This window comes from Schistocerca cancellata, chromosome 1 (genome assembly GCF_023864275.1).
Source record: "Schistocerca cancellata isolate TAMUIC-IGC-003103 chromosome 1, iqSchCanc2.1, whole genome shotgun sequence".
In the NCBI taxonomy this organism is placed as follows: Eukaryota; Metazoa; Arthropoda; class Insecta; order Orthoptera; family Acrididae; genus Schistocerca; species Schistocerca cancellata.
In genome coordinates, this window is record NC_064626.1 from 26,102,669 (window position 1) to 26,115,856 (window position 13,188).

Consider the following 13,188-nt stretch of genomic DNA (forward strand, 5'->3'; position numbering starts at 1 on the left):
TGTATTATTATACAGCGTGTTGAAGTATTTTATATCTTGAGAGGTGCTAGTATGGATTGAAACAAGAATGTCAAAAATTGTGAAAAAATAGTCAAATGTCCTGCAAAATGATTTGTCCAAAACTAAGAAATAAAACAAATTATAGAAACATCTGACATGGATTTGAATGATGTTTGAAATTATATACCACAAATGAGGAGCCAATTGACAATTTAAAGTTCAATATTTAAATTAGAATTTTGAAGATTGCAAGAGGATATCTGTCTGATGGATTAGGATTTCGAACATCAAATTTCTTCTGAGCTACTTTATTTCTTACTTCTAGACAAATTACCTCACAAAACACCTGACTACCCCTTTTTTCAATTTTGTTTCCAAGTTTTGTTCAGAAAGCGTGAAATATAATACACTCAAATATCGATCAGTGTTCCACTTTGTAAATTAAGAGTACAGAGACCAAGAGAAAGAAAAATTTCAGTTTTTGCTGTGGTTTGATAAAATAAACATTTTTTCAACTCGAAAGAAGGAACATTCAGTCAAATCAACAGGTTTTTTGTAATATTCCGATTACTTTTGAACAATGAAATCTCTCTCTCTCACACCTTTTGTATGTACACCTTTTGTACATACTCCATTGTTCATTTGGCTATGAAAATTCCCACAAATCTTCCCATCAAATCACGAATTAAATTTTTATAATTACCTGATTAATTTCAAACAAGCTTGCACCCCGCCCTTCCCCCCCTTGCAAAACTAGACCTCGTGATAATTATTTTTCTATCTCATTTGTCTATTTTCCACTCTTTGTCTGGTTATGAAAATTCAGACAAAATCGATTATGTAATTTCTAGTGAGTATTTTTTTCACAATGTCTCTCTCTCTCTCTCTCTCTCTCTCTCTCTCTCTCTCACACACACACACACACACACACACACACACACACACACACACACACACACACACAAAATAAATAGCAAACAAGGCCTCAAACATGTACCTTGTTCATGTTGGAGGGCATTGGAATATAACTGTCTCAGTGATGTCAGAATGATGAATGTCCAGAAATGTAAAATTTTGCACAAATCCTACGACTACAATGAGTCACAGACACAACCAGTCGACTCATTAAAATACCTGGGTGCAATAAATTGTGCAAAAATGAAATGGAATGATCACATCGGCCCATTTGTGGGTAAGGCAGGTGGCAGACTTCGGTTCATTGGTAGAATACAAGGGAAATGCAATCAATTTAAAAAGCAGACTGCTTTCAAAAAACTCATGCGCCCATCCGAGAATACTACTCAAGTGTGTGGGACCAAAGTAACTATGACTAACAACAGAAATTGAATGTATACAAAGAAGGGCACAGGATCAATAGTCGCAGTCTTGTGTGACCCATGGTAGTGAGTCGTGGAGCTGCTGACAAAATTGAACTAGCAAAACACACCCCACATGCTGCAACTGCTCAAAACCCATTCAGAAAGACCGCTAAACAGACGAAGCCATGGGTATGCTCACCTATGTCAGGCCAACCCAGACCACTTCTTTTGTCACCCTATCACCACAGACGAGTGCCAAGTGTCAAAGGGACAATGAACCCAATGGAAACACGGAATACCCACCCACCATCATAGGACACCCAGTCATCACAGGACAAGGGGATGCCGATAATTTTTTGGAACTTTATGGAGTGACGTTAGCAGCTGATGCTGGGAAGGGGGCAAACTGTTACAGGAACTTACTATCAAGATCACTTGCAAGATTATGGGGGGCTGTCAGATAAAAGTGTTACAGGAAGCTGCCCAAAGGAGTGTCCACAGTCCATAGTCTCAATCAAACTCTGTTTGCACAGGAGAGCCTCGCATGCCACATCTTTTGATTATGCCTCTCCCACTGTGTTAACTCAAAATGGCATCAGTGACTTCTCCCTCTAACCTCACAAGGGGAAACAACTGCATGGCAGGCATTTATAGAAGAACAACAAGAAGGCGATTTTTGAAGTTTATCCTTTCCTGAACGAACAAAATGTCTTATTTCTACAAAACAGATCTCCATTGAGCCATTCGCCATTGGGAAAAATGTGTCGTGTTGAAGCACAAATACACAGAGGAGGATTAATACCCTACCCAAGTTTCAAGGTTGCACCTTCATAAATAAAACTATGACTTGGCCCCTGTAAAAGTCCACAACTGTTTTAAAAGTTTTTGAGTTTTATTTACAATCATGATATTAGCAGGAAATTACAGTTTGAATTTACTTAGTCTCTTGTACAAATGTATGGCTAATAGTGTATGGACGTCTTTCTGTGTTCCAGTGACACGTAGAGCTAATGTTACAGACAAACCCCTATAAGATTCTACACTGAATTTGCAGTTGAGCTACCGTAGAATCTCAACGAGCACTTCCCATAATGAGCAAAACAAATTGTAAATCTGACTCATTTGACAAGTGATGTTTCACATAATGAGTGACGACGATTTAGTGTAATGTCACCAGCCGTTCACGCACAATGGAGGAAACGTTCAACCATATGAACACCTTTCACTGTCGGCAGTGGCATGTGAACAATGTCTTTAGTAATACTGCAGTCTGGGTTTAGCGCTACTTCAGCTACCCTATTAGTGCAGCTTGTCATCACACATTTTCTCTAAACTTGTGTTCACACAGTGCTTCTTGTGTGCAAATTTTAACAACCTTTGTAGAAACGTCCCCAAAGATAAAGACGCAAGAAGACAACCATAAGACAAAGAAAATTACCTTAGAAATAAAACATAAAATCATTGCAAAATGCGAACACAGCGTGAGCGTTGCTGATTTAGCATGCACACACAATTGGTCTACATCAACTATTTGAGCTATTCTCACGAACAAGGACAATATTAAGGAGATAGATGCTTCAAAGGGAGTGACAAGACTATCTAAACAATGTTTTCGTATTCTGCACAATGTCGAAAGGCTGCTCCTTATATGGATAAATGAAAATCTATTAGCAGAGTGACACTATTACTGAGAACATCACTTCTGAGAAGACACAATGATTTTGTGCTTTGATGTCTTACTTCTCCCAACTGTGTGCCCCCCCCCCCCCCCAATCCCCCCCTCAGTGGGGACACACCTGCCTTCGGTGTGACTGTCCACACCTCAAGTCACAAGTCCCGCACTCCAAACAGAGGGACAATTGGAAATTTGGGACGATAATAGCTTAATCAATCACCTCTCCCTGGGGCTGGCCTGTGCCATTGGGTGTGCAAAGCCTACCTGTCAAACCAGGCCTGGGAATTACGCATTACACAGTCATCTGTTAAGTGTCAGATGCATGGGCCGATCTTCAGGAGCACACAGAAAGGAAGAAGACACAGAAAGTAACCTCAAATGCCAAAGTGGGCAAAAATAGGCGTTGTACAGTGAAGAAAAAAAGAAAGAAAAAAACAGAGGAGGGATTATTCTGAAATCAGACTACTGAAACTTCAGAATACATTCCCAAAAATAACCCAAATATGTTCCCCATGGGAGGGGAAAAAGAATAGCAGGACAGACATGCAGTATGGAAGGGAAAATATGCTGCAAAGGCTGGGGCCCTGCAGTAGCCAAGCATGATCTCACACAAAAAAATTGTGCCCAGTAGTCTGAAAAAAGCACAGGTCACATCCATTTACAAGAAGTGTAGTAGAAGCGATCCGCAAAACTACAATCCAATATTCTTGACATCAATTTGTTACTGAATTTTACATCATCATCTTTGTTCAAACATAATCTGCTATTTCTTACAGAATGACCTTGTCCGTGCAAACCAGCATGGATTCTTATAACATCGATCATGCGAAACCTGACTCATCCTTTTCTCACACAACATTCTGTAAGCTTTGAGTTAAGGTAGTCAGGTAGCTGCAGTATTTCTTGATTTCCAAAAAGCATTTAACTCAGTACCATACCACATCTATGATTATAGTCAAAAGTATGATCATACGGGGTACCAAGAGAAATTTGTGACTGGACTGAGGACTTTTTGCTAGGGAAGACTTGGATGGAGAGTAAATTGTCAGATGAAGTAATTTCATGTGTGCCCCAGGAAAGTGTGCTGGGACCCTTGCTGTTCATGTTGTACGTTAATGACATTGCAGAGAATATTAATATTACCCTCATACTATTTACAGATGATGATGCAATTATCTATAATGAAGTACTGTCTGAAAAAAGCTGCGGAAATATTCAGTCAGCTCTTGATAAGATTTCAAAGTGATGCAAATATTGGTAACTTTCTTTAAATGTTCAGAAATGTAAAACTGTGCACTTCACAAAGTGACAAAAATCTAGTATCCTATGACTTCAATCTCAATGAGTCACAGTTGGAATCGGCCGACTCATAAAAATACCTGGATGTAACACTTTGTAGGGATATGAATTGGAATGACCACATAGACTGTCATGGGTAAAGCAGGTGGTAGGATTTGGTTTATTGGTAGAACGCTGGGAAAACGCAATCAGTCTACATCTACGTGGATACACTGCAAATCACATTTAAGTGTCTGGCAGAGGATTCATTGAACCACCTTCACAATTCTCTGTTATTCCAATCTCGTATAGCACATGGAAAGAACGAACACCCATATCTTTCCGTATGAGCTCTGATATCCATTATTTTATCATGGTGATAGTTTCTCCTTATGTAGGTTGGTGTCAACAAAATATTTTCACATTCGGAGGAAAAAGTTGGTGATTGGAATTTCGTGAGAAGATCACTCTGCAACGAAAAACCCCTTTGTTTAATGATGTCCACTCCAAATCCTGTATCATTCCAGTCACACTCTCTCCCCTATTCTGCGATAGTACAAAACATGCTGTCCTCCTTTGAATTTTTTCGATGTACTCTGTCAATCCTATCTGGTAAGCATCCCACACCGCACAGCAGTATTCTAAAAGAGGACGCACAAGCATAGTGTAGGCAGTCTCCTTAGTAGATCGGTTACATTTCCTAAGTGTTCTGCCAATAAAATACTGTCTTTGGTTAGCCTTCCCCACAACATTTTCTATGTATTCCTTAAGTTATTCGTAATTGTAATTCCAAGGTATTTACTTGAATTTATGGCCTTTAGATCTGACTGATTTATCATGTAACAGAAGTTTAACAGATTCCTTTTAGCACTCACGAGGATGACTTCCCACTTCATTATTTAGGGTCAACTGCCAATTTTCTAAATCGTTTTGCGATTTGTTTTGATCTTCTGATGACCGCCAGAGATCTTCACTCCTAAGACTTTCCGTCAATTACTACGAACTGTGACCTCTCTGACAGGAAGTCACATAACTGAGATGATAATCTATAAGCATGCGATTTCACTACAAGCCGCTTGTATGGTACAGTGTCAAAAGCCTTCCGCAAATCCAGAAATAGGGAATCAGTCTGAAATCCCTTGTGAATAGTACTCAACACTTCATGTGAGTAAAGAGCAAGTTGTGTTTCATAAGAACGATGTTTTCTAAATCTGTGTTACACTGTGTCAATACACTGTTTTCTTCGAGGTAATTCATAATTTTCGAACACAATGTACGCTGCAAAATCCTGCTGCATATCAACGTTAATGAGATGGGCCTGTAATTTAGTGGATTACTCCTACTACCTTTCTTGAATATTGGTGTGACCCGTGCAACTTTCCAGTCTTTGGGTATGGATCTTTCATAGAGCAAATAGTTGTATATTATATGAGATTGCTAAGTATGGAGCTATTGCATCAGCATACTCTGAAAGGAACCTAAATGGTATACAGTCTAGACCAGAAGACTTGCTCCTCTTAAGTGATTTAAATTGCTTCACTACTCCAAGGATATCTACTTCTACGTTAATCGTGTCGGCAGCTGTTCTGGATTCGAATTCTTTAATATTTACTGTTGTTGTTGTTGTGGTCTTCAGTCCTGAGACTGGTTTGATGCAGCTCTCCATGCTACTCTATCCTGCGCAAGCTTCTTCATCTCCCATATTTACTAAAGTCTTCTTTTGTGAAGGCATATCGGAAGGCTGTGTTTAGTAACTTTCCTTTGGCAGCACTGTTTTCGATAGTATCTCAATTGCTATCGTGGAGAAAAGGCTTTGATTGTGTCTTGTCGCTAACATACTTCACATATGACCAGAATCTCTTCGGACTTTCTGGCAGGTTTCCAGACAAAGTTTCATTGTGGAAACTATTATAGGCATCTTGCATTGAAGTTTATAAAGGAGACTGCTTATAAATCACTCATGTTATTCATTCTGGAATATTGCTAAAATGTGTGAGGCCCATATCAAATAGGACTAATGGGGAAAACTGAATCTAAATACAGAGGGGAAGGGTGAATGGTCACAGGTCTGCCCTGTCCTGCAGGAGAGAGTTGCACAGATGCTGAAAAAACTGAACAGGCATACTCTGGATGACAGATGTAAACAATCCTGAGAAAGCTTGCTTACTAAGTTTCTAGAACTGATTTTAACTGATAATTCTCACCATATACTATAACCTCCTACTTATTTGATTCTTGAGTTTCTCCTGGCGTATTTGATAATCAAAATATCCACGGGTGTATTGCCGGTCTACAGTGTCCAACAGGCACAATATTTCGGCGATCATACATGTCGCCATCATCAGGTGAACAGACGGACTGAGCTCCTGTGAACGTGCTGGCACGGAGATCCGTAGGCTATGGCTGCTCAGGGGGAACTGGGTTCGGTCGCGGCGGCGGCCGATTTAAATACCCTCCACCCGCGGCACGCTCACTCCGCCGTCCGTGCCACGTCCGCGCGGTGGAACAGATTGCGACGGCGTCTGAGATGACGTCGGTGTGATGGCTCTGTCCGCCTTGGTCATCACAACTATACGTTTGCTCGATTTACTCTTGATTCACCCAATCGCTGATTCCCAAGCCTTGCTAAGATTATAGCCACTGTCACGGTTTATGAGGTCGTCAGTGGTGTGAATTTCGATGGCCTCTCTAACAACGCTGTCCCAGTATCTCGACGTCTGTACCAGAATCCTTGTGTGTTCATACTCCATAGCGTGATTTTCCGACAGACAATGTCCAGCGACCGCCAACTTGCTCGGATACATCATTCGAGTGTGCCTCTGGTGTTCAAGGCATCGATCCTCGACGGTACGCATCTTCTGACCAATATATGACTTGCCACATTGACACGGAATCTGGTACATGCCGGCCTTCCTCAAACCGAGGTCATCTTTGGCGCTCCCCACCCCACCAGTGCACGGGTTTTATTCGGAGGGCGAAACACAGTTCCGACCCGGTGTTTCTTCAAAATGCGGGCGATTTTCCCCGAGTGCGCACCTGTATATGGAATAAATGCAGTGCCTACCTCCTCCCTCGTGATTTCATCCATCTCCACAGGTTCTGCTGTAGTGGTTGGGCGGAGAACACGTTGAATCTGCCACTCTGAGTACCTATTTTTTCGAAATACAGTTCTCAGATGTTGCAATTCCTGGGGTAGACTCTCTGCGTCAAAGATAGTGCGCGTCCTATGTACTACAGTTTTTACCCCATTCCTCTGTGAAGGGTGGTGGCAGCTGTCTGCGTGCAAATACAGATCAGTGTGTGTTTTCTTCAGATACACCCCATGACCTAGGGTGCCGTCAGCCCTTCTCTTGACCAAGACGTCAAGGAAAGATAATTTACCCTCTGTTTCGGTCTCCATAGTGAATTTGATGTTGGGGTGTATGGAGTTTAGATGTGTAAGGAAGTCAAGGACTTTATCCATACCATGTGGCCAGATGACGAACATGTCGTCCACGTAACGGAAAAAGCAAGTAGGTTTCCATTCAGATGACAGGGCTTCCTCCTTGAAGTTCTCCATGTACAAATTCGCTACCACCAGTGAGAGTGGGCTACCCATGGCGACTCCATCCGTCTGTTCATAGTATTCTCCATTAAAAAGAAAATACGTGGAAGTCAAGACATGCCTAAAAAGTTCAGTGGTCTTCTCGTTGAACTTCTGACTAATCAATTCTAGTGAATCTCGCAGGGGTACCCTCGTGAACAAGGAAACGACGTCAAAACTCACAATGATATCTGACTCATCCAACCTGAGCAGCCATAGCGTACGGATCTCCATGCCGGCATGTTCACAGGAGCTCAGTCCGTCAGTTCACCTGATGATGGCGACATGTATGATCGCCGAAATATTGTGCCCGTTGGACACTGTAGACCGGCAGTAGTCTACACCCGTGGATACTCCTACTTATTGCTCACATACTGAACATGAGGACAAGATTACATTAATTACAACTCACAGAGGCATTTAAACAAGCATTCTTTCCCTGTTCAATACTCGAATTGAATGGGGAGATACCCTACTAACTGGTGGAATGGGGCATGCCCTCTGCCATGCATTTCACAGCAGTTTATAGAGAGTATAGATGCAGATGTAAATATAGCAGATATTTATAATGTTTAGAAACAAAACATATGAGAACAATATTCTAGATACAGTCACAGGCTTACTGTTGGTGAACATTAACCCTAAAGTACTGTAATTTGATATCACGTAGGAAGATGACTTTCCATGTTCCTGAAGTAGAAAGATAACGGTTGAGCTGGCAATCAGACAAATGTCAATCATGAACTCTAGCACTGACAACATTTAGAATTAAGCTTAAAGATTACATATACTGTGGAACATACTACTGTGCAATAACTGAACATAGATACAGGTAACTTTATTTCCATAAAGCAGTTTTGTAGAATTCACAAGATATGTACTTATTTTTTAGCACAATGCCAGGTACGGGCCTGTGATGGTGTGGGCAGTAGTGTAGTTATGTCCACTTAGCAGCTTCCCTTTTAACTGCCTATCGGCCACAGACTTATTTTCTTTCCACTTTACAACAGATGCTGAATTCTGGCAGATTTATGGTGTCACTGCATTTACAGTGAGAAATGATTAATTTATTGACCAATAGACAAGTAAAGAGGAGGCCGACAGGTGGACATTGGCTGCAATACAAACAACACCACCACAAGCTGGCACCTGGCATCGCACTTAAAAAGAAATACATAATGTCTGCACACTGCATCTGATGATGTGCTCGAAAGGGCTCAAAAACTGGTTTATAGAAAAAACCAAATATTATGAAAGGAACAGGTCACAGTTATCTGCATATATTCAATTTACATCTGTTTTCTGACTATCACCCACTTGAAATCAGGTCTACAGGATCCATCCCAATGACACGGGTTGGTGACAAAAACCACTGCAGTGAGGGAAAGAATTCAGTTGCGCCCAGTCTTTAGGCAAACGGTGCTAAACTCTAGCGTCAACAAAACTCTGAAGTGGACTATTAAAACAAAGTCAGTACTGTGGCTGGAACACAATTACTTATTGCCTATACATCAAGACGACTTCAGAAAAGAAAGGAGAACCTGCAGTATCTGTGTAATAGTAGAGACTGAAATTTTGACCACATTTGTTTGTGCAGTCTTCTATACCTTACTTACAATGCAAAAATTTCTATTCCAATAAATAAGCTCCATATTGGCAGATTATCAAAAACCTTCATTACAGATATCTACTGGCTGCTTCCCACACATTGTGTTGAAATATACGACGGTGGGCCATCACAGAATATCACAAGACATCCCATAAGGAGCACTTTCAACTCCCAGTATTGTAAAAGATGCGGTTACTGGAACTTCTACTGCCACCTGTTAAACTACTGAAATACGCAGACAATAGTTGCTTATTCGTAACAGCTACATCTCTCCAGGATACCAGCTACGGGCTAGATAGAGCTGTCATCCTACTTGACAGTTGGTTTACAAAAAATGGGAAAGCAGCATATGCTCACAAATCGCAAGTAGTGGTGTTTATATGCAACTGAGTGCATTGTCTTATTCTGCTGATGACGTTGGAAGATTATAGAATGTCAGTAACGTCACCTGCACCGCACCTGGGTATATTCTACAATTCACTATACATTCAGTAAGTACATGTCTCATATTTCTTCCAAAATGAGAGCAAATGATAAACATTCTACATGCACTGGGCCATACTTGATGGGAAGTCAGAATCAGAATTTAATACAGCACTGGCTGCCACACATTACACCAAACACTAGTTTTTTAAAAATAAAACACAAAAGGACAACAGGTATATCGCCTTTGCCTGTCACATTTGCAGTGTGTATAATTTTCAATCTGCTATATATTTCACTTCACCCAGTCCCAGCTAGGCGATTCCCAATGCTCTTTGTGTCACAGTACCAACTAAGGAAACATACAATCTCACACTTACCCTCAATTTCGCCTCAAGAACTTCTTTTGACTGTTCTGACAGAAGTATCTTATCTCTTGCAATATTAAGTTCCTGATCAAGCTGCAATCTTTCTTCTTCTAGCTGCCTCAAACGATCAATAGCCTCTGAAAAACCAAGGATTCCATTTGTATAGATAGAATATTAATAAGCCTATCCAGTGAAGCCCTCAGTTATGTCAGAGTAGTAATCTAACCTTGCAGTTGCAATTCCTTGTCTCTCTGTTTTTTCTCAAATTCAATTCTCTTCTCTCTCTCTTGTTCTAGAAGTAATCTCTGTTCTTCTTGGAGCTGCTCCAATTCCTCTCTCTTCTCCCATTCTTCACGAAGAACTCTGTCAAAATTCAATTTTTATTACATTAAAAATACTGTACGAAATTTGGAAGTCATGAAAAACAAACTGCGACTAACATTTGAAAGCTCATTCTACGTTAATAAAAAATTAACTGGTTAATAAACTAAATAATGGAAAGTCCAGGTTGGAATGTCTAAATTATGAAAATCATAGATTGCTACTCACCATAAAGATGGCATACTGCGTTGCCAACAGGCACAACAGGAAGACTGTTACATGTTGAGTTTTTGGCCAAAGCCACCTTCAGAAATAGTGTCTCCCCCCCCCCCCCCTCCCTCACAAATCCAAGCGTCTGCTGCTTCCACTTGACATAACACCATTGGTAACAGTGACCAGAGAGAGCGGTAATATATGTGTGAAGTGTGCTTTCTTATGTGAATGCATGTTCGTTTCCTTTTTTTTTTGTGAAAAAGGCTTTAGCCAAACGTTCAGTGTGTTACAGCCTTTTTGTTGTGCCTGTCTGGAACTCTAACTGTCATCTTTACACTGAGTAGCAGTCTATCCTTTTCAAACTTGTTAATAAACTAAACAAAGATTTGAGAACACAAAAGCACTCAAACTATGTGAATGCCTCTAATTTAGGCCCGGTGGAACTTTTTTGGCAAGATCATTCATACAATGAAGTAAGATCACTACAAAGAACCTGACACATTTAACTGGCCAGAACTGTGAAAAGCTATTGAGACAGGAAGCAGAAAGTTCACTGTATACTTAAAATCAACAGCAAGTGTCGGAAAAGGAGAGAAGTAAACGGACTGGGTGTGATGGTGGAATGAGGGTTGTGTACTGCTGGAATGCTAACAGGGAAGGGGCTGTGTGGGTGAGGACAGTGACAAATGAAGGTTGAGGCCACGAGGGTTAGAGGAATGTAGGATTTACTGCAGGGCGAGTTCCTACCTGCGCAATTCAGAAAAGTTTGTGTTTGTGGGAAGGATCCGTATGCCACAGGCTGTGAAGCAGTCATTGAAACGAAGGATGTCATGTTTGGCAGTGTGTTCAGCAACAGGGGTGGTCCACTTGTTTCTTGGCTACAGTTAGTTGGTGGCCATTCATGCAGACAGACTGCTTGTTGGTTGTCACGCCCACATAGAATGCAGCATGGTGGTTGTAGCTTCGCTTGTAGAGCACGACTGGTTTCAAAGGTAGCCCTGCCTTGGATGGCATATATGATGTTCGTGACCGGACTGGAGTAGGTGATGGTGATAGGATGTATGGGACAGGTCTTCCATCTAGGTCTATTAAGGGTATGAGCCACGAGGTAATGGGTTGGGAGCAGGAGTTGTCTAAGGATGGACGAGTATATTGAGTAGGTTCAGTGCACAGTGGAATACCACTGTGGGAGGTTTGTTTGTTTCCTTTTCAGGCGCAAAAAACAACTGAGGTCATACACGCCTAAGTCAAAACTATAGAACGCAAACACAGAGACAAGGGAAACGACTATATGTCAGTCCCAATGGAAAGAATAGGAGACATCTAAACAAGGCACGTGGAAAAAGGGATAAAATACACCATAGAAAAATGGAGATCGAAAACTAAAAATTAAATGGCCTTTACCATATTGCTTCAGCGAATAAAAAGTTAAATGCGGGTGACAGCCCATGTGTCATTTGCTAAAACTGTTGATAAATCAGATGGCAAATCAAAGATGGAATGAGAAAAAAAAAAAAAAAAAAAAAAAAAGGGGGGGGGGGGGGGGGAGGCATTCCAGCAGGTAGTGGCGGACAGTTAAAATCTGGGCGCAATACATACTAAGTGGTGGGGCAGTGCCATTGAGAAAATGACGATGGCTAAAAAGGCAGTGCCCAATACGCAGTCGAGTTAAAATAATCTCCTCCCGGCTGGACGGCCGAGAGGAGGTCATTCAAGGCACTGAGAGAGGCTTAAGAAGCCAAAGCTTATTCCCGTGAAGGGAGGACCATTGGCGATGCCAAAGGAACACCACCACCTGACACACGGCAACGCAGAGATCATCTGAGGAAACAGCTGTACTCACAGGCTGAGGTAAGAGGACTACGGCCTTGGCAGCAGCGTCAGCAGCCTCGTTTCCTGGCAGACCGACATGACGAGGGACCCCCAGAAACGTGACATTGGCTCCACCAAGAGTGAGCAAATGACAGTTACCCTAGACCCGCTGCACTAAGGGATAAGCAGTGTACAGCGCACAGAGACATTAGAGGGTGCTGAGCGAGTCTGAGCAGAGGACACAATTGGGGAGGCCGTGTCACCGGGTGTACTCGGTGGCCTGATACAGGGAGAAAAGCTCGGCTATAAGTACTGAGGAGTGGGCTGGAAGACAATATCGAAAGACACAGGTGCCAATGACGTATGCACATCCGACACCACGGTCAGTCTGAGAGCCATCAGTGTATGCAAGGAAGGAACTTGCCCCCCTTCTTGCAGTGGTGTACCGTAGGTCTCTAGATGAGCGTAGCGTTCCAAAGGATTGGGAAAGGGCACAGGTCATCCCCGTTTTCAAGAAGGGATGTCCAACAGATGTGCAGAACTATAGACCTATATCTCTAACGTCGATCAGTTGTAGAATTTTGGAA

At 41.8% G+C, this 13,188-nt stretch overlaps 1 protein-coding gene across 1 annotated transcript in view; it reads right to left on the reverse strand.

Annotated features, from left to right (window-relative positions):
* The window catches only part of LOC126164785 (differentially expressed in FDCP 6 homolog), a 112,568-nt gene that overhangs the window by 14,363 nt on the left and 85,017 nt on the right, over window positions 1-13,188 (reverse strand). Inside the window, exons 8-9 of the mRNA XM_049920268.1 lie at window positions 10,482-10,618; window positions 10,268-10,392 (exon numbers count right to left, since the gene is read on the reverse strand). Coding sequence (XP_049776225.1) covers window positions 10,268-10,392; window positions 10,482-10,618 — 262 coding nt within the window. The remainder of the gene's footprint in view (window positions 1-10,267; window positions 10,393-10,481; window positions 10,619-13,188) is intronic.